The 25,544-nt window shown below is 36.0% G+C and overlaps 1 protein-coding gene across 4 annotated transcripts in view; it reads left to right on the top strand.

Moving 5' to 3' along the window:
* Nucleotides 1-25,544, top strand: part of PTPN3 (protein tyrosine phosphatase non-receptor type 3) — a 171,203-nt gene that overhangs the window by 92,680 nt on the left and 52,979 nt on the right. For 3 of the 4 annotated variants that reach the window (XM_069778723.1, XM_069778722.1, XM_069778724.1), the window contains exons 8-11: nt 5,278-5,398; nt 9,462-9,549; nt 15,791-15,879; nt 21,245-21,308. In XM_069778723.1, coding sequence (XP_069634824.1) covers nt 5,278-5,398; nt 9,462-9,549; nt 15,791-15,879; nt 21,245-21,308 — 362 coding nt within the window. The remainder of the gene's footprint in view (nt 1-5,277; nt 5,399-9,461; nt 9,550-15,790; nt 15,880-21,244; nt 21,309-25,544) is intronic. The other variant, XM_069778725.1, reaches the window with a different exon arrangement.

Below are 25,544 nucleotides of genomic sequence, written 5' to 3'. Positions count from 1 at the left end.
TGTCGTAAGTGGTCATAAGCAGCTACTTAGTCATCTCTAGATTGAACTTTTTTTAACGCCTTTTGAAGTGTTATTTCCTTTTACAAAACAGGTTAGTTTTATCCACATGATAGCTAGTTCTACTTGTCCAGTAGGGACATTATGCTTGCTTACTCAGTGGTTGAGTGGGTTAGAGTTCATGCCCTCATCCTTATTTGGATACAGGTTCCACTTGTTGAAACACATCTCCTTCTCTCAAGATCCACTTACGAGGGTTTTGGCCCTTTTTTAAAGTCTTTCTCTGATAACCGTTTTCAACATGGTATCTTTAGTCTCTACATCTACATGGATTTTGCTCATTTCAGTGCTCCTTTTTAGCTTCTCTTTAATAAGTGTCTACATTTTTAGATTGATTCTTTGAAACTGAATTCTGCTGTAGTGGGTTATTTTCTGATTCCAGAAGCATTTTCATACCTGAATACTTTGTAGTTACTGTTGAGAAATAGTAACTGCTTTAGTGTATGCTATGCAGTGCATCATCTTTCTTCTGTTCTCTATTTGTGCCAAGAAGCAATGACTTACAATGTCTGAACTGATTGAACTGTACAGATTAGGCAGTATCTCTTCTTTTTGTATCCCAGTGTCCATAGGAAGACAAATTTATCATTAGCCTGTAATACTGTATTTCACTCTCATCTCAGCTCATCAGTCATTACTGCTGTCCTAAATTGGAGGCCAGTCATGTGACCCTAACTATATTTTAATCCTGGATTGCCGTTTTATACCTGAGGATTTTTACTCCTTGATAAAAGTTAAATTAGTTATATAACTTGTATGCTAGACTTGTCCCATTGTTTGGTTATTTTCCACTGAGAACCTGATCTGCTTATGTAATTATCCTCTTTTTAAAACAGGCGACTCCAGTTCACTTCTGTGCTTTATTCATTTAACCTAAATTATTCAACCCTGCAAAAAGTTACAAATTCAATGTGAAACAACTTGATTTTTTTTCCTGGTACACTTCTCAAGTCTTTAGAAAATTGATATTAAACCTGTTTTCAAGGACTAGCTCTTGCAGGCATTCCTTTGGACCAAATTGTCCATATTATCTATAACTGATTTCCCATCATGCTTGATGAGAAATGATGCCTAATGAGCCATTCATACATTTGTCTTCTGACACCTGTAGTTACTTGGAATGCCCATATGCAGAAATAGGTTCGGGTATGCAAATTTTTCTACTATTGTTTACAAAGGAACCCTTTAGAATTGGAGACCAACTTGTCTTCTGTACCTTGAAGGATATCACATAGATGGGAAGCCAAAATTGGTCACCTTTTAAGTTATGCAAAGCTAAAAGCTTATCTTTTCTACTGTTACGTTTTCTGGGGCTGCCTGTAGAAATTGGGACAGATTGAAATGGTGGTATTTCGGTTCTGTTAGTATTCGAAAACAACAAAATTAATTTCTAAAACTGGAACCAAACAAATAATTATCTTGCTCATGCTGCAGAAAGCTTGGATGTCAAAAATAACTTCATGTAAGAAAGAACCACAGGCAAATTTCGCTTGGAAGGGTCGTCTTCAAAGTCAGATCAGGTTGCTTAGGGCCTTTCCAGTTCAGTTTTGCATTTCCAATGCTGAAATTCTGTTGTCTGTCATCCTTCTGGTTTGCAACTCAAAGAAGAATCTGGCTGTCTTTTTTGCACCCTTCTTTTAGGGTAGTGGAAAACAGAAATGAGATCAGTGCTGCCTTACTGTAATATATAAGCCAACTGACCAATGGTTTCTTGGAAGAAACCACTGAATAAATGAAGCCTTAGTAATTACTGTAAAATTTGCTGGCATCAATGGCTTTTTCTGCTTCCATATGTGTCAGATCTTCCCTCTAGAAAACTCTCCCCGCCCCCCCCCCCCCTTAATGCAGCAATATATCTGGTACTTGAGTTTCTCTTTCCAGGGAAGATGCATGTGTACCCATAGAATCTCTATTGAAATCTATCAGTGCTACATAAATTCACTTGTTCCTGGTCTTCCCTTCCTCTGTATCCAAATCTTACAAAATTGTGTACTTTTTTTTTTCCTTCGTTTTAGTTAGTCCTTTTCTTTGATGCTTTCCCGCACAAAAGTCTTTCTGCTGCCAGGAGAAAGAGAAAAAAATATATACCCACCACATCATTCTAACTGAACCAATTCTTTTTACGAAGTCTGAAGAAAAGATGGCTTGTTTAAGCTTCAATAAGGCATAGGCGGTTCATATCCTCTGTAAACATATATGATCTCAAGATTTTCATTTGGGTTTCAAGCAATTATAAATTCTTACTGTATTGAGAGCTTGTACAACTACTGTTTTGGTATGTGAACATGGGAGTTCATCCATAGAAAATTATTCTGTGGCTACTTGGCTAGTGCACTGTCCTTTTAGTAAGAGTTATAAAATAAATGTCCTCTTTTTATTGAATATAGCCTTCTAAATGAATCCATCACATTCCCTTCTTTAAAGTCTTTCATATTAGATACAGATCACTAAAATACAAGAATCTGTTATTCAAATAACTGATTTTTTTTCCCCAACCCCTCCTCCATTCCCTCCATTCCATTTTCTTTCATTTTACTCTGTATTCTTTCCCAGTTATAATAAATTAAAGAGCAAATTCTTGGCTAGAATGGAGAAAGATAAAAATATGCTTTTTTTTATACTGTAACTTTTTCCTCATTGAGTCAGTATCTGCTGGCTCGTGATCAGAGCAGAAGCTATGTCAGGAGAAACTCAGATTAGAAATAGATCTTTAATATTTCCTGCCCTTCTGCTCTGTTCTGAAGAAATCCAGTAAAGAGGTAGAAACCTCATGGGTTTTTGTTCTTACTGAGATCTTGATATGCCCTAACTTTTTTTTTTCCTACTTGGATAACTAAATCCTGCACAAGATCATTAGTCTTCCAAGATATCTACTAATCGGCATTTATAGTTTCTCTTCAACTGTGACAGTTGGCTGGGGAGTTGGAAAAGCAAATAGTACTCTAAACTGCTCCCCTTGTTGACATGACCTCAGGTAGCTAGGAGGAAGAGGAAAAAAGACCAGAGCAACCTCCATTTTTGGAAGATGTGCAAGAAGACTCTACCTCATAATGCATGAAGGAACAGCAGTTGCCCTCTTTAGAGAAGGTAAAACTACAGTAAACAATATTTTCACCTAATGCAAATGAAATTGGACAATTACATTATCTTATTCCTGGCAATCTGGTCTCTTCCTATTGACAAGAATGTAATTCAAGCTAGCTGCCACAAGCCTTTAAAATCTAGACAATGTTTCATAGAAAAGATGGGTTGTGTTGACAGCTAATAAAGGAAAAAGTCTTCAGTCAACTTCTGTCATTTGTGAATTTGTGTTTTATCTTTATGCTGTCATTAACATACATACTTTGTTCAAAAAGTCTTTACTTCTTGTTTTTATTGTTATTGCCTTAGTCTTGGCAGAGACTTGGACTTTTGCTAATACACAGATATTCCTAAAAATTTTTTCAGTTTCTTGTTATACTTCTGGATCTTCTGTTTTGATTTTTTTTTTGTTTTGTTTTCTCCTTCAGAGATATATTATTTGACAGAAGTGTTCAAATACATGTTTTGATTGTAATGGTAAATATTTGGTCTTTTGCCAGTCATTTTGTGAACTGATTGAAAATTCAGGCTACCTTTAAAAACAAAGGGCTAAGCATTGCAGGAACATCTGCATTCAAAATAGATTACTTAGTGTTTATCATTCCACTTTCTCTTTTATTTAAATATTTCCCTGGATGCTGACAATTAGGTGTGCAACTGTATTAGCTTCTGACTGCATTTGCCTGGGAATTGTTTTGTATCACAATGGTTCTATTTTCTAAGCCGTAGAAATTATGCTTTTTGAATATGGAAATGGCAAATATTAGTCATCCCCTGCATTACAGACACTCCACAGTTACTGTAGCTGTAAGTTATTTCTGAAGTCCACAACTTCCGCCCGCCCCCAACCTGAATCATTTAAATCACTCTTTTATACTTTGCATTTTCTGGAAAATAATGGTAATAGTATTGTTCCTAAAAGTATGCTCTTTAACTTTGATTTAGTTGAGAGGCTTTCTATGCTGAATTGTTTGCAGTCTATACAAGTACTTTCTTTTGTGTCAATTTACAAGTCATACCAATAACTTCTGGGAAGCTCTAATGCTTTATAACAACTGTTTCATGCTCCCTAGTGAAAGAGCAGATTAGTACAGGTTCTAGTGATTTGTTGAAATGTACCATCGTTTGAGGGGTTTAATCTCTTCAACAATTTAATGAAAAGACAGATTTCATGAAATATGGGGTTAGAATTACTTGCTTAATTAAAACTAGGTAAATTTGTGGCAAATAGGCAAGTACTTTATCTGAAGCAACTGCCCTGCTGCCCCAAACCTTGCATCTTTATAACAACTAAAAGTTTCTGTATGTCTTCCAGGATAGAAACTTATGCTGGCCTAGCTTTTAAAGAAAACTTGCATAGACTGAGGCTATAAACTTATGGTTACTTATACTTTCATTTGTTTTCAGATATATCACCAACTGTGGATAAGAATTAGCTTTTCTCTAGTAACTAATTAAAAATATCTACGAATTAGTATCATTTTTGAAGGGATGAAGTTTTAGGGAACTTGTAGTTTATTTGGCTGTAAAGATATATTTACTTTTGGTAGCAGCTTAGTAATGTTATGTTTAAATTGGCAGTTAATTCTCATGCATTGTTAAGTAACTCCTGTTCAGCTAAGGCAAGATTAACAAGATTAACAATTGATTTGTTAGGACAGAGCCACAGTTGGTTTGAACAATTTTTGCCTGACTGTGAAGAGTAGATGCTTTCTAAGTGACAGATCTTGTTGAAGACTTCTAATATGTTATAGTCAAGTAAATGTATATCAAATTGATTTCATTTGCTGTCTCTTACTGAAGCAATCTGGTTTTCTCTAATGTTCCAGTACTGCACATCTGTGCTGACGTGGCGTGTAATGCCTGTCTGGTAGTGTTATAGCTTGTGATGCAAAAACTAAAGTACTGAGTCATTCAGTGCCTGAGATTATAGTTATGGTAAGCGTGTTCTGAAAAAAATCTTTTTTCACTGATGTTATACAATTCCTTGTGTTCAACACTGCTTGTCTGTTGGGAAATAATTCATAATTCCTGCATTTCCCCATATGTGTATGTGTTTATTGAGGAGAAGGAATTACTTCTAAATAATTATCAATTAACTGTGAAAACTTTGTGTATGTGTTCCTTGTTTCCTAACAGCACAACTTGGAGACTATAATGCTTCAGTACATCATTCAGGATATCTGTCAAATTACAACTTTATACCAGAGCAGAACAAAGATTTTCTTACCAAAGTAGAATCGCTACATGAGCAACACAGGTAACGTTAACTTTTAGTTCTCTCACACCTTTTGAGTTTTTAAAGAAAGAAAAAAAAAAAAGACGACAAAAGGAAGACTCAAGTTCTTGGTAGTTTCAGTACAACAAATAGTTTTATTTTATATAAATATTCTATTAAATTAAATATTTGGTTTTATCATGTAGGTGCTAGACTAATCATATTCAGCGTATGATACCAGTGTGTTAAAACTTTTAAATAAATTTCTAGCTGTGACAACCAGTAGATCAGTTAGCATTGTACATTATTAATGGCAACAACCTAGAATGCTGTACTAGATGTTTGAGGGGTTTTTTGGATCAAGGACATTTGACCATTTTTCAAATCCTATAGATTTTTTTTTCTATCTATGGGGGGGGGGAAAAAAAAGGAACACTTCAATTAACATTGTGCTTTCTCTCCACTCTCCTGAGTGTAATGTAAAGGCTACAACAGATTATTCCAGCCAGTCCACTGCTCATTACTCTTTCTGACCCTGCTGATTTGTCTCTTGTAAGACTGCAGCTTTAGAATTAGTGGTGTTGATCAGATACTCACAAGCTGAATGCAAATATGCCAACCCAAGAAATTGTCTGTGAGCATTTAGGCAAATGAAATCTGAACTTCTATGGGCTTGTTCTCTCTGTATCTTTACTGCAGTAGAGCTAGTTCTCTACACTCCTAGTTTCTTTGGTTTATACCCTGAAATATCTCTATTTTCATCTCCCCCTGATATTCCTCAACTTTTTTTGTCTTCTTTCAGTACTCTCACCTCTCCCTCTTGGTTCTTTACGCCTAGTGGGTTTAGTGAGTTGTTCTGAACTTCATGTGTGCTGCCTAGCAGTCCAGAACATGCACTCTGCTTTGTCATTTATGGGATGAAAGAAGAGATAACCACTGAGCTCTAACTGCAACCATTCCCTCTGTGTAGGTGTTAATCTGGACTGCTTTTCTAGCAGTTCATGCTCAGAAACACAACAGCTCAGGCCTCTACTCCCTCCAAATTAATTTGCAGTTTCCAGTAGGCTCAGAATTTTTTAGAGGGGAACTTGTAGACAGGCATCAATAAATCTGCTTGTCTTTAGGAAGAAGTTATCTCAGAGGCCACTGAGGGAAGATTCTGAAGAGTCTTTAAGTGGTTGGGTTGAACTCACGGATTTTGTGCTATCTTAGGCAGAGATATAAAACTGGTTATGTCCTGCAGAGGAAAGACTAGAAGTTCCCATTGGTCCAGACAAAGGCATGGTGGGGTCTGTTGGAAAGACTCCTTTCTTTTCGGGGTCCTTTCAGTGAAATTGATGCTTTCATTGAGTGTTTTTGGTAGAACGAAGCCTTGATGACTGAGAAGTTTAATTTCTGTATTTGAATTCACATAGGTGGTGGTAACTGAAGTTCTGAATAAAAATGCTTGAGCAGACCAGACTGGGAAATATTGTCTTAACACCTTCTTTGAAACTTAGGTCTTCAGGCCTATTAATTTTGGAGTGCAGGGAGAGGCAGACAAATTATTGAATATCCTGGCAGTATTTCTTGCACTCTCCTTTGGCATTCATAGTGAATACTTACATCTGAGATGTAGTTTTCACTAGATCAGTGCCAGTAACATAACTTGACAAGAATGGTTCTGGTGTTTACTAGGCCTTCAGAGAAGGAAAGACAGAAAGGGAGAATTTACCTTCTTACAGTTTGAGAAGAGTGTTGTTTTGGAATGAGATTTCTGCTGAGCTGGGGTAAATAATGTTCGCTGTAGACCATATGGGATATCTGTAAATTATTATCCCTTTTAAATTGGCATTCATAGATTACAGGATTGCAAAGCCAGCCCTATAAACATCTACCCTTTTTCATTCTTTAGTGTCCATTCTTTGGGAAACTTTCACAAAGGAAAATTAAAAGGCTGGAACTGCTGAAACACGATACAGTCTTCAGAAGCCATGTTATGTCTTGAATGTTGTAGCTCAATGGAAGTTTTCTTTTTAGCTGGTTTTTATGTTGTTTTGCAAAATCTGAGAAAATAGTTCTATGAACATGATATGATGGTTATATTCCAGATGATGTTTGTTAGCTCTTGAGTATCAACAGCTATAAAAATTAGAAAGAGACACCAAGGCCTGTTTCCTCTTGCCTGTTTATCTCTCACCAAGTAACTACCGCCTGCTTAGGGACCTCAAGGTTTCATTTCATCTCTAAATGAGTAGGGAGGTGTAACAACAACAAGAAAAACCTAAGTCTGTGCTGAGATACTTTTTCTTGTTGGCCCTTCAAGACACAAGTCTTGATTGGTCTAGTGTAGATGGTGTATGCAAATGGATAATTAAAATTTGCAGGCATATCTTGTTGCTATGCAACAGATGGTACCCCCATCTCTCTGAACAAAGTTCTTGATCAAAATTTAAAAAATGAAAATAATGTACTCTTGCAAACATAGTCAGCATCCTGTTGTATAATAAAATGGTCTTTTTGTGGTGCTTTTCTCTACCTTTCTGACACAGTGAAAGAAATAAGGTCTACCAATGTTTGTCAAAATCAAGGTGACAGTAGTCACTGTAGATGTAGACCTGAGTAAGCAGTTTATCTCAGGATTGTGACAAACAGGTCTTTTTTTGGTCTTTGCTCTTTTTTGCAAAATTGTGACATCTTCAAGCCACACTGCTGGCAATGGCTTTCCAGTTCAAGGTAACTTTCAGTTTCATGGAGCATGATGTAGTATTTCCTTAAGTGGCTGTTTCAGGGTATGGTATTTTGATGGCCTGGAATTTGAAAGGCTGGATATTAATTGGAAGTAATAGATGTCCACCTTCTGAGGTAAAGCCCCTTTTAAAAATGAGAATTACTGCCTTATGTGGAATGCCTTTGTATCTGGAGTTCTTAACACAATGTTACGTCAGCTTTTTACAGGTTGTATTTAAACTGTGTTTTGATTAATGTAATTTTATACATGTCGTTTTGGAAGCTCACCTAGCAAAGAATTGTTTTTATCTGCACTTAGTTGCAGATATGATAGGATGATATTGGATGTCTTTTCTGCTTAGATGTGTGTAGATATTACACGCATCCCTCAGCCTCTTGTTACTCGAACGTGCTGTAGTGCCTGAATCGCTGATCTGTGCTGTGAGACCAGGAGCACTGTGGGCACAGCACAATGTCAATAGGCTACGACAGGTTCCAGGTTAGCGCTGCCTCTCATCTGATCGGTTCTTGACTGGGTTTGGCCCTGCAATTTATTGGAAGGGGCTACTTTCATTATCATGCCTAAAGGAATCTTATTTAGGCCACATTGCATTCTTTTCAGATGAATAGTCAGTAGGTTGCATGGGAGAACCAGCTAGGCAGGGATTACTACAGGATTCTTTGTTTTTTAAAACTCCTGTTAGATTCCATGTAGCCCTTCCATGAAGATATATGATCCATTTATTTGAGCTGTGGGGATTTTTGAGTTTTTGCCTCTGGGGGAAAAAAAAAGTCTCAGAATAGTAGAAGCTTTGTAGAAGACTAGAGGATACAGTCCTTGTAAGTCTTGCAGCACATTTCACATCTGGCAGCAGGAGGAAAAAAAAGTATTTTAGGACTTAGAGATTGTAGATAAACTCAGCTTTTCATTGGTAAGTTTCACAACTTTTAACTAATTTAATCATCTTTTCCCCCCTTATTTTTTTAGTACATTTCTGCTTCTAATCTTTCTTCTAAATTACTTCCTTCTGAGAGACTATGCAATATAGAATATTTACAGATACAGCTTCTTGCTATAAAAGAAGCTTTTATAGGGGAATCATTTCCTCATCTCTAAACAAAACAGATACAAATGATTTTTCTGAAAGAACTGGTCCAAAATGGTGAGGGTAGTAACATTGTGTATAATTTGCTTGATTTTTGAGAGGAGTTTAGGAGGGCATTCACCAGTGAAGAACTCGTGGCACTAGTTAATGAGGTTTATCTGTCAGACACTGGGCTGGGGGATTCTTCTGTTTTTCTGCATTTGGAATAAATATAATATAATGGTTTTTTTACTTTTGACTATGGTCCATATATATATATATATATAAAAAGTTTTTTCCCCTTCTTTCAGTGGCCTCAAGCAATCTGAAGCGGAGTCCTGCTACATAAATATTGCACGAACACTTGAATTCTATGGAGTGGAATTGCACAGTGGTAGAGTATGTTTACATTGTGATATTTCACTTGGGGAAAAAAAATTTATATGTCTTTTTTTACATGAACTTAATAGCAGTAAAACAAGTAGTGTTTAAGTATCTACTTTATCATGTGTTATTTTTTAATTAAAGAGTTGGGTGATTTTACAATAATTTCTGTGTAACATGGGGTCTGGTATTTCAATCAAATAAGCTAGGTCTCCTTGAAAGAGTAACATTGTATTTTTAAGATACATTGTTTCAATACTGCAAAATATTTAACTTGAAGTTTGCTAAAGTTAATGAATGTCTTAGCATGAAAGAAAATGAATGCTCTGTTTAGTGCTATGATGTAGTTGGCAGGTGTTTTAAAAGTTTACTTTCTCTGAATTTCTAACACAGAGTTAAGAATATAGAGATATTTTTGTTGTGTTTGTTGGTGGTTTTTTTTTTTATTCCTGTATTCCCTGACTCCAGGCTAAATCTGAGCAGTATTTAACAGTGTGGAAGATGACCACTAAAAATGTATTTGGAACCTTTCAGATACAGGGTGTGCATTGATGATAAGCATGTCCTAGTATTTCACTGGCTACTAGGATTTAATTGTTTGGTTAGACTGGCTGTCTGAGATTAATCCCCCCCAAATTTTTTTTTAATTGCATCCTGGTGTGCAAATTACCATTTGTGCTTTTATGTAATAGCAAATTATTTTGGCATAAAGCTTGTAGTATAAAAACTTAATGAAGTGTAGTACAGATGATTGATTTCCTAAATGAAGATGACTACTGTTTTTCCTAACATTTTTCTGAGATTTATTAATAATCCTGACACTGAGAATTTTAATTAAAAAGATCATCAATTTATATAAAGATGGAAGGGATAGAAAAGGTCATTTTCTTCCTTCAGCATGATGTTTTCTTCTGTTTTCTCTTTATGCTACCTCAAATAAGCTAGTGTTGCGTTAGATTTCTAAGAATTCCTAAAGTACTCCTGTATAAAGCCACTGTAATTACATTCACATTCATGAAATACAATGCTCAAACAGTAGAGGCCTTTTTTAGGGATGGGAAAAAGTACAAAGGAAAGGAAATAACTGAAGTGATCAAAATATGTACTGTCTGTGCTCATACCATCTGATATGAGCATCAGGAGAGGCAACTGTTACGTGACAACTGTTAAAGGTGATCAGATACCTTGGTTCACTTGCATTGGTTGTGGGTAAGTACTCTAGCATATATGAACAAATTTCTTATGTTCTTGTGTCTTCTGACAATGTAAAAGCCTTCCCAATTTCTGATAAGGTGATTACCTTTAAATGGTAAATGAGCATCTTATTAAATCTGACTTTGTCTAGGTTCATTCCCTGCCCGTTGTGTCATCTTTCACCTTTATGCTGTATTGAAACACTGTCATACTTGAGATTTCCCCTATATGCACTTAACTTGATCAGTCTATGCCTTTTAATTTCTCTTGTAGCCTAGTATTTTGATAAGCCAACTTAAGTTCCAAGACTTTCTCCATGAGGCTATTCTCTTAATATTCATGGGATGCTGTTTCTGGCAGTTCTTCAATTTCCAACATCCTTCCTGAGTTGTAGGCCACCGAACCACATGCAGGATATCAGTAGTGGTCATACCAGTGCCAAGTAGTGAGGATATTTTAGAGTGGGTGCAGACATTTTCAACTAGATGAAATTTTATTGTGGTGTATTGGCCTATTCTATCTGTGTAGAAATACCTTCTGGAGAGACCTACTTAAACAGTGTTCTTGTTTATGTTTTGTTTTGTTGCCCCCCCCCCCAGTGCATTGTTTCATATTTAGTGACCTGGGGCTCATGGGTTGTCAGAATCTTAGTCATGAGCCCCTACACTGCCAGACACCAAACTCTACGATCTGAATAAATAGAGTACAGATTTGAATCAAAGCCTTCTCTATTCCAGGCTGCTATGATGCAGACTGTTTTGCTACTGTTTCAATCTAAGTTAATGTTTTTACCACAATTCAATTTTTTTGAAGTGTGAAAATATTTGAAGTGGTCTGTTTTTTCTAGCACTTGAACTGAACATCTAGGCAATTAGAAGCTGCTAGGAAGGAAATAGAAAGCAAAACAGAAAACGTCATGCCACTTTTTAAATCTGTGTTTTGATATAAATTGAATGTTGAGTTTTGTTCTTCCTCTCTTTTCCTTATCTCAAAGTGGGTAATGGAATAAGAAAAATGCAGAGAAGGATAACAATCATGAATGTTTTAAGCAAAAGCCTTCTGTAGCAGGTGAACAGCATGGAAAACGTGAATAACAAACAATTTTTTACTATTTTTTGCTTTGGTAGTAAGAGATTTAAGAAGCTTCAGTCTCCCTAGAAAGAGACAGGTTTAAGCAAAAGCAACTTTTTCCATATGGCCGCAATTGAACTGTGGGGATTACTGCTATTTTAATGGATGACCAAGGTGAAATAGGTATCGAAAGCAGTTAGGCAGTTCAGGAACAGAATGATTCATTGCAGCCTATTAAACGTACAAAAAGTTTCTGATCCAGGAAATCCTCTAGCTGTAAATTGCCAGAACCTGAGAAGGGGGCTTATTAGTAGAGGTGTGATTGGTTGTCTCTGGAGTTTTGTCCTTCCAAAACATCGGTTACAAGTCGTTGTTTGGACTGAATGCCATGAGGCAAAACTTTCAACCAACACTTTATCATTGATTATGCTCCTGAAGGCCTATAAGAAAAGTGACAGCACTGGTTTACAACAGAGTGAACGTTCTCAGCATTGTCTTCTGGTAGGTAGTCTTCCATTTGCTGAGTGTTTTGCCTCTGCTGCAGCAGTCCTGCAGAAGAATACTCCTCAACCTTTGGTCTCATCAGGTAGCCCATGTTGACACTTTTCTGAAGTTTGTAGTGAAGGTTAGATACATCCTCCCCAGTATGCTGCTGCTTTTACAGAGGCTACCACGTTATACCCCAGCTTTGGCAGGGATATCTGCCATGCTTCCCAGTTATCCTCCCCCCTCTTAGTACTGCTCTTAAATCACACACACACACACCCCAGTTCTGTCAGATCCAAATGCTTTGAACAGATCTAGCGGGTACTAGTTAAACTGTGGCTTTTTGAAAAGCTTTGTCTCTCTGGATCCTTATGAGTCAGTTCTTTGCTGTTAAAATAGTCTTAGTCCTCTTAGACTGTATATGGCAGAGGAACCAGGTAACACCTGGCTTTTATACTAATGGCCAAAAGAAGCTGCTGCTCCTGTACTGGTGGTTGAGAATAGGATACTTTTGGATAATGTTTCTTGAAGAACAGATGACTATCTAGTTTCCTTAATTTTAATGTTTTATGGTACATAGTTAAATATTTTGCAGAAGTCGAGTGTGAGCTTTCTTTTTAGCAACTTGCTAAATATGAAAATTCCATTAGTGAATTAATCTGAGCTTGGCTTTCATCTGCAAATACTTCTGCTTTTCTCTGAGGATAAATCTGAACTGCTAAAATTGTAATATTCAAAAATGAAATAATGTTAGGAAACTCAGGAGAATGAATTTGATACCTTAAAACTGTATTGAGATTTCTTTCATTCCTAATCTCCTTTTGACTCTGGACCACTATCTCATCTGGCTAATAATTAGTCTGATGTTAACTCATCTTTCATTTGTACTCAGACACGAAGATTTGTAGAATCAATATTATTTCCATATCTACGAAAATCCAGATGGTAATTGTCAATTAAATCAAATGTGAATCAGTATTTAACTAGCTAGGTGCCTGGCATAATCATTTTTCTTTTTACTTTTTTTTTATGATTATGTCTACAAAGAAACAGGTAAAAAGAAAAACATATTCATGTTGTTTCTTAGTTTCTTAGCAATTTAACAGCATAGATGTTTTGAAAGAGAAATAACTGCACATCTACATCATCTTTTGGGAGACCCTCTTTATGCTGGTCCAAAATCTTGGTTTGGGATTTCTTAGGTTTAACACAAGAGAATTCTTTGTAACAAATAGCATGGGAGATTAGTGTTTTGGACTGGGGCGGAGGAGGGAGGGTGGGGAATGAACTTTATTCTGAGAAAGGTCCTGGAGAAAACAGAGTAGTTTAACCTAATTAATCCCGATCAAGTGTTTAGCTAGTCCTTTATTTCTGCTAAATCGTGTAGCTTTCCAGCTTTTTCTCCTAAAGCTGCTTTTTCTTTACAGTATTGATTTTTTAAAAACAGGAACCTGGAGTAAGCTTCAAGTGCTAATAATACAGGTTTCTGCTCTGCTTTAGGTTGGCCGTATCATGGCAAGGGCAGCTAAATTACATGCAATTAATCTCCTGAAATACTTCAGTTTTCTCCCCAAGTATTAAAATTAAGGAGTGTCAGCTCTGGATTCCTGCATTAAGCTGGCATAAACTGGCAGTTCAGGAGCTTCTTCCAATGGAGATATAACCAGCTCCTCTAGCAGCAGTTCTTGGCAAAGTGGGGCAGCAGGTTGCTGACAGTTATCAGTAATTTCAGCTGATACTGGGGTACCTTGAGTGTATTTGGACTGCTACCTACCTAATGATTTTCTTTTATTATACTCTCAGAGATAGGACTGGTATTCTTATCATCTTGTCAGTATTCAGTGTTAATGCACTATGTATTAAATAGGTTATCCTCATTCTCTATGAACTGCTGTGGTATTTCACTGGAGGTTTGTAAATCATGCTGCAAATTAGGTTCAGCTTCATTCATTCATATGCCTGTATCATGCTTCTATTCAACTATTTTTAAAGGATTTATTGTAGGCTTTCCACAGTATTGTTAGAGCACATGCTACCTGTTCTTTTCTTCTGTACCTTACTAATATAAAGAAATTGGGATTGGACATACAAGAAAACTGTATTAACTGAGCACAGAGTACCATCTAGAGGAGCAGCTAAGCTACTGAAGGCTTTAAGAGAATCCATTACCTTTGGCCATCATCCTTTATCAAATAGTCTGAAACTACTTTTGAGTCAAACCTGATGTTTTGGGGTTCTACACTTATATGTAGATTTATGCATGTGTTCAGCTCTGTTTAGGAATTTGTGTAACGTATTAGTACATGTTGTTCATGGAGAAATGGGAAGCCAAGATTTGTAACTTTTGTAACATTAGTTTGGGTTTAGACTCAAACTGACCATTCAGTGTCCTTCCCCCAGCCCTTTTTTTCTTTTTTCTTTTTTTCCCTCTCTCTTTTCTTTTAACTCAAGGGTTTGGTTATATGGAAGCATGTGTTTCCTCTTGAGTATCTGTCCTGTTTTCAGCTGGGATAGAGTTAATTGTCTTCCTAGTAGCTGGTATAGGGCTATGTTTTGAGTTCAGTATGAGAAGAAAGTTGATAACACAGTAGGGGTGGGGGGATCGCTGCTGCTCCGGGACTAACTGGGCATTGGTCAGCAGATGGTGAGCAATTGCATTGTGCATCACTTGTATATTCCAATACTTTTATTATTACTATTGTTGTTTTAGTAGTGTTATCATCATCATTATTAGTTTCTTCTTTTCTGTTCTATTAAACTGTTCTTATCTCAACCCATGAGTTTTACTTCTTTTCCCAATTCTCTACCCTATCCCACTGGGGCGGGGGGAGTGAGCGGCTGCGTGGTGCTTAGTTGCTGGCTGGGGTTAAACCATGACAGTATCTCAATACCTATAAAGGACTGTGAATCTATGGATTCATTCTTCCAGTTGAATCTGTTAAGCTAATGCACAGGTTTTGGTTTAGTTAACAATGGATTCAGTTTAGTATATCAAATATTCATGTACACATGTATATTCCTGTAGCATACTCTCATATGCAGAATCGTGGTCACCTCCTGCCCAGTCTTTGTTGGTAAGACCTTTTTGGAAAAAGTAAGGAATTATTTCCTTTGTTGTTTTAAACAGCTTAGAATCAGGACATTTGTGTTCAGTTCCCAAAACTCTGTGACATTTACCTGACTGATCCTGGGAAGTACTTCAACTTCTTTCCCATGGTTAAATTAATAAGGCTGGGCTTGAAAATGTAGTCTGATACTGACCTAAGGAATATCTAGTGTAGCAAGATGGATGTTACAACTTGTTTTGATGAGTGAAAGTTTATAATACCTAGTAGATAACATCAAAGGAACAAGATGCATGAGAGAAAAAAATCAAAATATGTGATTGAATTTTTGCCTGAGGAGTAGCGATATAAGTATAGAAAACTTGAAAATGAATTTATAAGTAGATAAATGGGAATGACACAAACTTCATCTGTGTTCTTACAGTGTTTTTCATTTTCAGGATCTCCATAATCTAGATCTCATGATTGGGATTGCATCTGGTGGAATTGCTGTATATAGAAAACTCATTTGCACAAGCTTCTATCCCTGGTAAATTCCTTTACTAGTAAAGAAATATGTCTGGTCTTCTCAATCTTATTTCCGTTTGCTTTAACATTTACTCCAAAGAAGCCTACAATACATAAATTTTCTTCTCTATGGGGTATCATGGTATTTCCTTGTGTTGAGATAAAAATGAAAACTGTTGCCTAGCCTTTTAATTTTCTAAGACTTTTGAATTTGTTCAACTGTGTGAAGTCTTGATCAAGTTAATTCACATACAGCTGTGAGTACATGATTAGGAGGACCCTGTGGTCTTAGAGATTTGCTGCTGTTATATCCAATAATACGTCTTTTAAAAAACAAAACAAAACAAAAACCCAACAGTATTACTAGTAAAGTTCAACAGCTGCTGGTCTGATCATTTTATCCTGTCATTCAGCAAGGAGATATTTGTTCCTTGGAAAAGAAATGTAAAATGAGTTATTTGGACTTTCAGATTTACTGGAACCGTGATAATATAATTTAGTCAAATTTTTAAATGTCATCAAACAAGGCTATATAATGTTAACAAGTTTTCGAGTCTCCAAGGGAGAGACCTTTGCATTATTCTATGATACTGAAAACATTAAAATGAATGATAGTGCTGTAGAACATAACCTCTATGAAGAAGCAATGTGCACAAGAAGTCTAACGTGAATGACATTAGAAATTAGTTAAGCTATAATTATTTATAGTACTTATGGGCTTTATTAGCTATACCATACTAAAAATTATAAAATAAATTAGAAATTATATGGAGGCTGGGCATTTCATTAAGGTTTTTGGATTGGATCAGAAAGAATTTTTCCCAGTCTTTCTTTTTTAAAGTAAGTATGAACTTGATAAAGCTATACTTTATCAAGTATACAAAACATGTTATGCATAATTTCCTCATATAAATTGTAACAGTTTTTTCTGGAGAACATTTTCAGTAAATGGTATAGTGTTCTTAATCATGAGAGAAAAGTGCATTCTAATGGGCTCTACTTGTTTTTTGCCCCTTAATTACATAAAAAGATACTTCTTAGCAATATTCCTTAAATACTCAAGTCATTCCATTCTTTCATTATGAACCTATCCTAACAGGTATTTCCTATGGGAAAGCAATAAAATTGGTTTCAATTTAAGTTTTAGTGGAAAATGTGCTGCACAGTCTTTGGATTTTTCTTTTTTTTCTTTGCAGTGAGTGGTGTTTCAACTCACTTGGATGTACTGTAACCATCCTAAATGTATGTCAATAATGCTTTCATACAGCACAATGACATTTTGTATTTTTCCATTTCTAATGCACACTAAAGCATAATAGACTTTTATCTTTCATCCTTGTGCCCTGAGCTCTGCCCTTTCATATGTTGATCTCTCAGCTTCTTTAAACAGCTGCAGTTTTAAAATATGCCAGCTGAAGGCATGTTTTCTGTCTTCTGCAAGTCTTGTTCTGCCAACTTAGTGACCTAAGGTATGAATGGATAATAGTTATTCCTGAAAACCATGGTGATGGCATTTTAAAATCCCGGACTATATGATTTTTTTTTTTTAGGGAAGGGAAAGAGAGCTTTATAGCACAAAAGACAGGAAGAATCCACATCTTCATGTGCTACTTTTACTCCTGGAGAGCACAAAGGAATAAAACACAGATGCTAAAACGTCATTCCCAAAAACCTATTCTCATTTACAAAAAGAAATTGAGGGAAAAAAACCCCACAGATTTTTCAGTTCAAATAATTTTCACTCTAAAATACGAGGTTTAGGCAGCAATATTTTCAGCTCTCAGCTAATGCAATTTTCCCAAGATTTCCTACTCTCTCTCTAAAATATCTTCACAACTTGAAAGGAGCAAAAAAATCACTACATAGGGGATAACTTTTTCATATTTTATTTCTGGCTTCTGGAATGAGTTAGTCATAATTCTTCAAGCAAAAATCATGGCCGTTTCCTCCAACCCTCTCCCCCCACCCCTCAAACGAGCAAACAAGGAAAGTCACCAGAGCAGACTAGCTTGTGCTGTATTTGTAGTATACAATCTTAATTTCTTTTTAGACCTCAGAGCAGGATATATTTCTGTAATGCCTGGAGTTTTAATGTATCTTAGATGGGCTGAAAGTGTGCAGGTTAGGAGATTCCTTACAGAACAGTATATGCCTGAGAATGGGAAAAAAAAAAAAAAAAAAAAAATCAGTTAATTGAAATGGTATTTAGGCTTTTTATGTAACATCATTCGTAGTAAGTAGTTTTTCATATGGGCTCAGCAATCTTCACCATAAACGTGGTAGAACTCAAGGTGGCAGCAAACACCATCAAAGCACTCATTCCAAAACTTTTAAGTAAAATACTCTGCAGCATTAGTGGATGACAACAATACAATTCTGCCATATGGTAGTAGTCAAAGGGGACCAAAAGTTTTCAGGAACAGAGGCAGTGAGAGAATACTGTCTTGGCAAAAGGAGGACTTTCAATCAAAGCAACCTACGTAAGGAGCTGACTGATCAGTCAGAGGCAATGCAAGTCAAGACAGGTTTAAAAAATAACTCGGGATTTAACACAGTATTTTTTATGCTCTAGAAAGTTATTTTTGGGGGTGCTCAACTGTTTTGTGATAATTTCAAAATTCATTTTGCAAGTAAAATATTATCTTAATGGCAAAAACATACAAGCCCTCTCTATATCAGCAGCAGTTAAGGTTTTGTATTAAATGCTGTTCAGTATATGCAGTTTCTTTGCTTTGAAAACTTCAGGGAAACTGCTAGAGGAATACATTCTACATTGCTAGTTACAACTTAAAAAACAACTCGACAGTCTTACATAGCAAATTTTATGGAACCTTTCCTGCTGAATCTTCCAATGGCAAAGTGTAAGACTTACAGCTAAAGAAACGTTTTTTTTCTTCAAGTCAAAAATACCCGCTGTTAGTACTATCTGCTATGACAGAACTGCCAATTTGATCAGAAATGAGTAATTGTTGCCCACTAAGTGACAAATCTATTTCAGCCCTTGTAAATGATAGCAAGGTGGGACCCAAAAGATGTATCAGTATTAATATGCTACAAGTATTGAGTGTTTTACAAGTAAACTGTGAAATTTAATGATTTGTGAATGTTGCATAGTCACTGGACAGGTTATTGGTGAGTGATAAGGGCAGCTGAGCCACCAGTTAGAATAAGAGTAACTGCATTCTATTCAGATCATGTTTTGGAAGTGGCATCTTCAAGCATTTGTTAAATCTAAATCCTTTGATACCTTAATCTCCTGGATTTTTTTGTGGATTCTGCTATATGCATCGTTCATTCAGCTTGTAGGCGTAACATTGCAAATGATTTTTAGTTAATGTTAAATAAAACTGTCAGATTAGCAAGTGTTCTTTGTCACTGAATTAAATAGGTTTAGTTGTACTTTAAAAAGAATGAATGGAATTGAGAGAGATGCTCTACTTAGAGAAGAGTCAAAATAAAGAGACTTAAAGCCCTGATTTGGCTTGAAGTGATTATGTGGTCATGCAGTGAATCATGTTTTTTAAAAAAAGGGTGGGGGAGAGGAGAAGGATTGAGAGAGTTTTGGTATTTTGGTATGTTGGCTACCTTTTTGTTCTTGGGTGGAAGGTTTTTTGCCTAGTCTGCAAGGTTAGTTTTCTGTGTCCTGCATTTCTGCTGGCTCTGTGTTAGGGTAAGAACAGACTGTGACAGCAACTGTGTAAGCTGAGAACGACTACAAAAACTTACTTGTTGAAGTTTAATCTGAGTCAAGAAATGTGGTAAGAAAGAACCAGAAGCACAAAACTTGAGTTGTACTAGTTCAGGTGGAGTAGCACTAGGATTAAGAAAGGTTTTATATATAAATGAGTTGCATCTCAGTAAATACAACTGAAAGTTTATGTGACTTATCGGGAAGTTCAGAATCCAGAAGTTTTAGATGAGCAATACAGATCATTACTCTTTGAGGTAGCAAGTCAAATGGTGCAAGTATTTCAAGAGCTGGCCTGACAGGAGAGGTGGATATGATTTCAACTTTCCATTAACTTACACAACAATTTGCCTGGTAGTTAAGGAACAATGTTAATGAAATTCCTGTTTCTTTGTGGTTCTGTAATTGATGGAGAAAAACATTTTCAGAAATGGGCTCACGTTCAGTTTTCCACCTCTTTTGTGCGGGAGGGGATTGTTCGTTCCATTACCTTTCTTGTTTGTAACTGGCAAATATACTTTCCTGTATCAATGAAGGACATTGCTCTATAACTGAAGCATGTATCTCTCATGGGTAGTGGGGAATTAATGATATGCCATTGTCCCACTTGCTGAGAGTGATGCAAAAACTGTGGTAAGAACTGAGATGACAGTCAATATAGTTCATACTTGATGACATCTAAGGTGCTGTGAAACATTATCAGTTGACAAGAATATTCTGAGACTTTTAGCAGCAACCTTCCAAACCCCTTTCATGGTGGTTTTTCAGGCAGATATGACTTGATGAGACCTTAAATAGCTTCCCTCATGCATCCTTGTGATTCCAGCTTATCACAGGTCACAGGTTTCTTTTTTGAAAATGTGTAGGTTTTCAGTTATTGAAGTAGAAGTATTGCAGAGGAAACTTAGGTATTTTGGACAAATCTTGTTTTGCTGTAGGAAGGTGCATGGGTATCTAGAAGTTTGTTTAATTTGGCAAAACTGATAATTAAAATGAAAATTGCTGGAGCTCCAATTCCAATTATAATCCTTACTTATGAATAAATAAATCTTTATTCATACTATGTATATGTAGAAAAGAGATGTGTGGTTCTGTACAAAATTACCATATAAATTATGTAGCAATGCTAATAGTTGAAGTGAAAAATATATTAACAGTTTTCTTAGTTTTTGTCCTTTTACAGTTTTGTTTTTAACTAAATGTTTGTTTAGTTATTAATGCAAGTACATGATAATTTTCACATTATGAAGCCAATTCTGTAAAGTCTCTGGAAAATTTCAGATGATGTATGACCAACCTTGTCATGTCATTAGGGTCTTAAATTTTGTTCCTTTAGTCACAGTTGTCATATGATTCTGAAGTTATACAAACATGACACATTTAACACTTGTGCAGCTTAGTAGAGGATGTCATCAAGTTTTTGCTGCAAGAATAGCTTTGGTGGGAGAGAATTGCTATGTGAACTATTTAAAGAGTAAATGAGGAAGAAACTCAATTTTTAAAAGGCCTTTCTTTGCTAAAATTTTTCATTTGAGTTTCTTGATACCTATTTGCCACTCAACACAGGAGATGGCTGCATACTATTCGTTGAATATTTAACAGCTGTAATCTTTTAGGCTCTATCTACGCAGTATAATTTTTCATTGTTTTATCCCTCTAAACATTGTTTACTATTTCATGGTCTGTTTCTTTCTTTTAGGGTGAACATATTAAAAATTTCCTTTAAAAGGAAAAAGTTTTTTATACAACAACGGCAAAAACATGTAAGTATTCATTTAATTTTATTTTGCTCAAATGGTCGTGTTCAATTTTTTTTGCCTTAAATGTTAAGACAACAAAACGATGATCAAAAGGCTCTGTTGTGGTAACTTGCCTTTGAAATTCTGTTTTGTTAACTTGTCCTTGCTATTCTGGTCCTCTTATCCTTGCTCTGTTTCCCGTTTTTTTTCCTTTCCAACATTGAATTCTTCCATATTCAGTCTGTTGGACTGTATCTTTCCCATGCAGGTTTCTTCTCCCTTGGAGACTTGGGAGAATTGCAGATCTTTGTCCTTTCTCCAGTATTTAGTAACCTAGCGTATTTCCATGTTTTTGCCAGCATCTGCTGCTTTTTTCTTTGATGCTATCCCTGCCCTGTAGAGTTCCTCAATGCAGTGAATCTACTAAAAGGCTGCTTATCCAATTTAGGAGGACTTTGTGAGGTCCCTTCTGCTTATGGGGCTCAGAGTTCTGGGAGAAAGGAAGGTTCCTGGAGAAAAGGAGAGCTCTGCAGCTGAAAGACATGAGGTTGGAAAGGGGAGTAGTGCACCTCCTGCTGCCTGTAACATAGAGAGCTTTAGAAGTTGGCAAAATAGGTGAAGGTAGTTGATAACACTGATGTAAAATTTTTCTGCTGTTAAGAGTTGTCTTCATAATGCTGTGTGCTTTTTGCAGAACAGTTGTAATATTAGTCTTTTTAATAGGGAAAAAAACTTGATTACAGTATTGTGCTGCCACAACATGATCAGATAAATTAAGATATCTTTTTACAAGAGAAACAAATATTTAATATGACAGAAAAAATACAGAAATTAGTGACCAGTAGATACATAAATAATTTAATTCACTTGAGGACAGAACTCGAATAGATAGTAAAAAGTAAGTGTTAACTGGTATGTAAACTTTTATGAAGGCTCTTTTGAGTAGTAAATGATATCTTGAACTGATAGGAGCTGTGTTACAAGAATACCCTTTGACTCACATTGATTAGAGGGTCTGCTGAACATGGATTGTTAGGGAGGCTTTTTTTACCCAAAAGGAGAATGTTTTAATCTTTTTTTTCTTTTTTTCTTTTTTCTGTCCCTGGCACCCCTGCCTCCCCCCCCCAAGTTTGATGGGTATCTTCCAAATTTGAGGAGTGTGCATGTATGTACACATTCTTCATTTTCAGGGCTCGTGTAAACAAAGTATCTAGAGATAGTATTACTGCACTAATGCTTACACACATAGCATGCACAAATGACACTGTTTTCTTTTTTGAGAGAATGTGTCCTAAGCCACTGTAGAGGGGTCTTAAGTTGTTTTTTTTTTTGCAACCTTTACGTTTCTAAATGTATTGTTTATATGCAAACTTCTTTTGTTCATATATATTTCACTGTATGAAGAAACGAGGGGTTGGCAAACCATTTTACTAGCTTGTGAGTGTAATTGTATTACACTCAGTGTAACTGTATCACACTTGCGAGTATTACCACCTTCTATATTTGAGGATTAAAAATTCACTGATAAGTAGTCATTTAAATTCTAAGTATCTTCAAGTATACAAATGTGGGCAAGCTTATGGACAGCAACTTCCAAATGTGTCTGTGAGAATAAACATAGGAACACAATTCTCTGAGTGATGAGTAACAGTGGTTAGTAAAATGAGTGTCCCTACAGGTGTTTTGGAATATGGAAGAATTGTCAATATATAATAATCTCTGGACGTAAAGATCATATAAAATATGTGTGCTCACTGTATAAAGACTTGACTGCTGTGAAAAATTAAATTTTTCTTTCTGGAGACCTGTGTCACCTTTGAAGAGTGCAGCATTCTTAAAGTTTGTTCCATTAAGCGCTTGATAAATGACGAGAGATCAAGGCCCTTGATTCTTTTAACTAATCTCCTCTTACGTGATCATAGTTCTTTATTTCATAACCCACTGAGATTACAGTAATGCACACTATATCATGCTTAAAGAGCTACAGAATTGTAGGGAAAATAAGGCCAGCCGCATGACCTTTTTACTCTTTCTCAGTAGATATGGAAAAGCTGACCAGGTGTGCTATTAAATCTCTAGGTACAACCATCCTTGTCAGTTAGCCCCTTTTGTTGAAATTTAGAGCAGCAAGCCTGCAGTACTTCAGTGGTATTGCTTGGAAAAAACTTGTTGTCGCAGTGCAGTGGGAGTGAGGGGGCAGCTGGACTACTAGGGGTTTTCTCCAGAACGGTGGGTTGCTTGAGGGGTTTGTGAGGGCAGGTGACTGAAGTGGTCTTGGTCTTTGGAATGATGAGACTTTTGCTTGAAGGTACAGGAGGAAATAGGTAAATGAGGCTGAAAGTCAGGAAGATGGACAACTGTGGGGAAAGCAGAGCTAATACTACGTATTCATAGGCAAGATTTCATTAAAAATGGTGACAATGCTGTAACATTTCAGTTTTGTATGTCACGTGTAGGTTTCATTACAAAATCTACAAAAAGTTCTCAAAGGCTATGAATTTGTAGTCATCTGAGATGTGCCATGTTTCATTGATTTATTCTTCTTATTTCTCTTACTCCTTTTTTCTTTCCTTATGCCCCTGTTCTGAAGACTCAACTTACCTTATCTCACTCTCTCCCTGCTACTCATCTCTTCTTTTACCCTCCCACTGCTTCAGTCTGTTGATCAGCTACTTGATAGAAGTATGCAATATTTCTGTTTCTACTGAAGAGCTACATAAGGACTGGGGAGCAAGACTGATGAATCAGTGAGTGTCTGGTGCTATAAAAGCTCATGATATGTAGACTTAATGAAGGGTGCAAGATTTAAGGTAGGAATAGGAACTATGCTGGTTTACAGGCAACATTTTAAAGCTTCCAGAAATGAAACTTTATTTCCAATGTGCTTATCTAATACTTAAAAACACCTTCATTTTCTGCATATTAAAATAGATTTGTACTTGCTATGCTGTAGCTATTTTCAAATTCTCTGTGAATGGAATAGGCATGCATCTGATGCAAAGTTTTTCGCTGATGTTGAAATAGCAAGACACTCACTTTAGATATTGAGAATTGTTCCCTTTACCTTAATGGCCACAGATTTCTCTAATCCTTGTTTCTTGATAACTATTAAAATACTGTTCTTTTGGAACTTGAGTTGAGAAATATGATGGGCATTAGCTCTTTGGATCCCACTAGAACTCTCTTCACCTTTAAAATGGTGCATAGATTTAATAGCACGACTTGCAACATGGCCTGTTAGTGAGCCAGATGGTTATGTTCACAAAAGATTTTGTTAATTTAAAAATTGACTAAGTTTTTCTGAAACTTCTGAAAGTCTTTATCCTAGTTTAAGTCTGTATTTAAACTTTTAGCCCACTTAGAAGATGCTAAGAAGGTTCTGTTACAACAGTTGGGAAGAACATACTTGTGATGTAGAGAGCAAAATTTGTTATTAATTTCAAACTTAAATTTAAAACCAGAATATTAGGTGTACTTAATTCTTTATCTTTACTCTATGACTTTTCAGTATGATTGAGACATTTGGATAAACTGATTTTTGTGGCAATTGAAAGGCCAGTGCTCCAGGCCAACAAAAATATCTATACACTTCCTTTTATTTGTCTTCTGGAGTAGTAAAACACTTCAAGTAGTATTCAACCAACAGACAGTATGTCAGAAATGCCATTTATCATTAAATCTTTAAGCAATGTATGCTTTTTATAATGCAAGAAATTCTGAGTTGAAATTTCACTATACTTGCATATTTTATTTTACATAAGCTAATTAGAAGCAACTGTGGCAAACCGACAAAAATTAGTTGGTTCTAATATGCATGAGGCTCAAATAACAAACCCTACTTCTTAAAAAAAGCAAAAACATTTTTTAAATGTTTTAATAGCTATAGGGAAAACATGCCTGAAAGACTGCAATCAGTTAAATATTTTGCAGTGCCTATGTAAAATCAAGAGGCAAATCCTTTTTATCTTTCTCTTGAGATTCTCATTGGTTTTCTAAAATAGCGACTTCAGTCATAGATTCTCTGAACTAGTCAAAGTGATTTGCAGTATGTGGCATTAATCTCTGATACATGGCATTTGTAAAATGTTGCCTAGAAACAAAAAGAATAAAAGAAAAACAGATTGAGTATTCCAGCCAAAATGGTCTGTAGGTACTTCCCAGCGGGACCGTTGCTGTGAACAAATAAAAGGACAATGGCAACGACAAATCAAGGTGTTATCCAGGTGCGACCTCTATTTCTTGCTGGACTGTATGAGAAAG

The sequence above is a fragment of the Haliaeetus albicilla genome, chromosome 3 (genome assembly GCF_947461875.1).
Source record: "Haliaeetus albicilla chromosome 3, bHalAlb1.1, whole genome shotgun sequence".
In the NCBI taxonomy this organism is placed as follows: Eukaryota; Metazoa; Chordata; class Aves; order Accipitriformes; family Accipitridae; genus Haliaeetus; species Haliaeetus albicilla.
The sequence above is the reverse complement of the archived record's forward strand: the minus strand, read 5'-3'. Positions and strand labels throughout refer to the sequence as shown.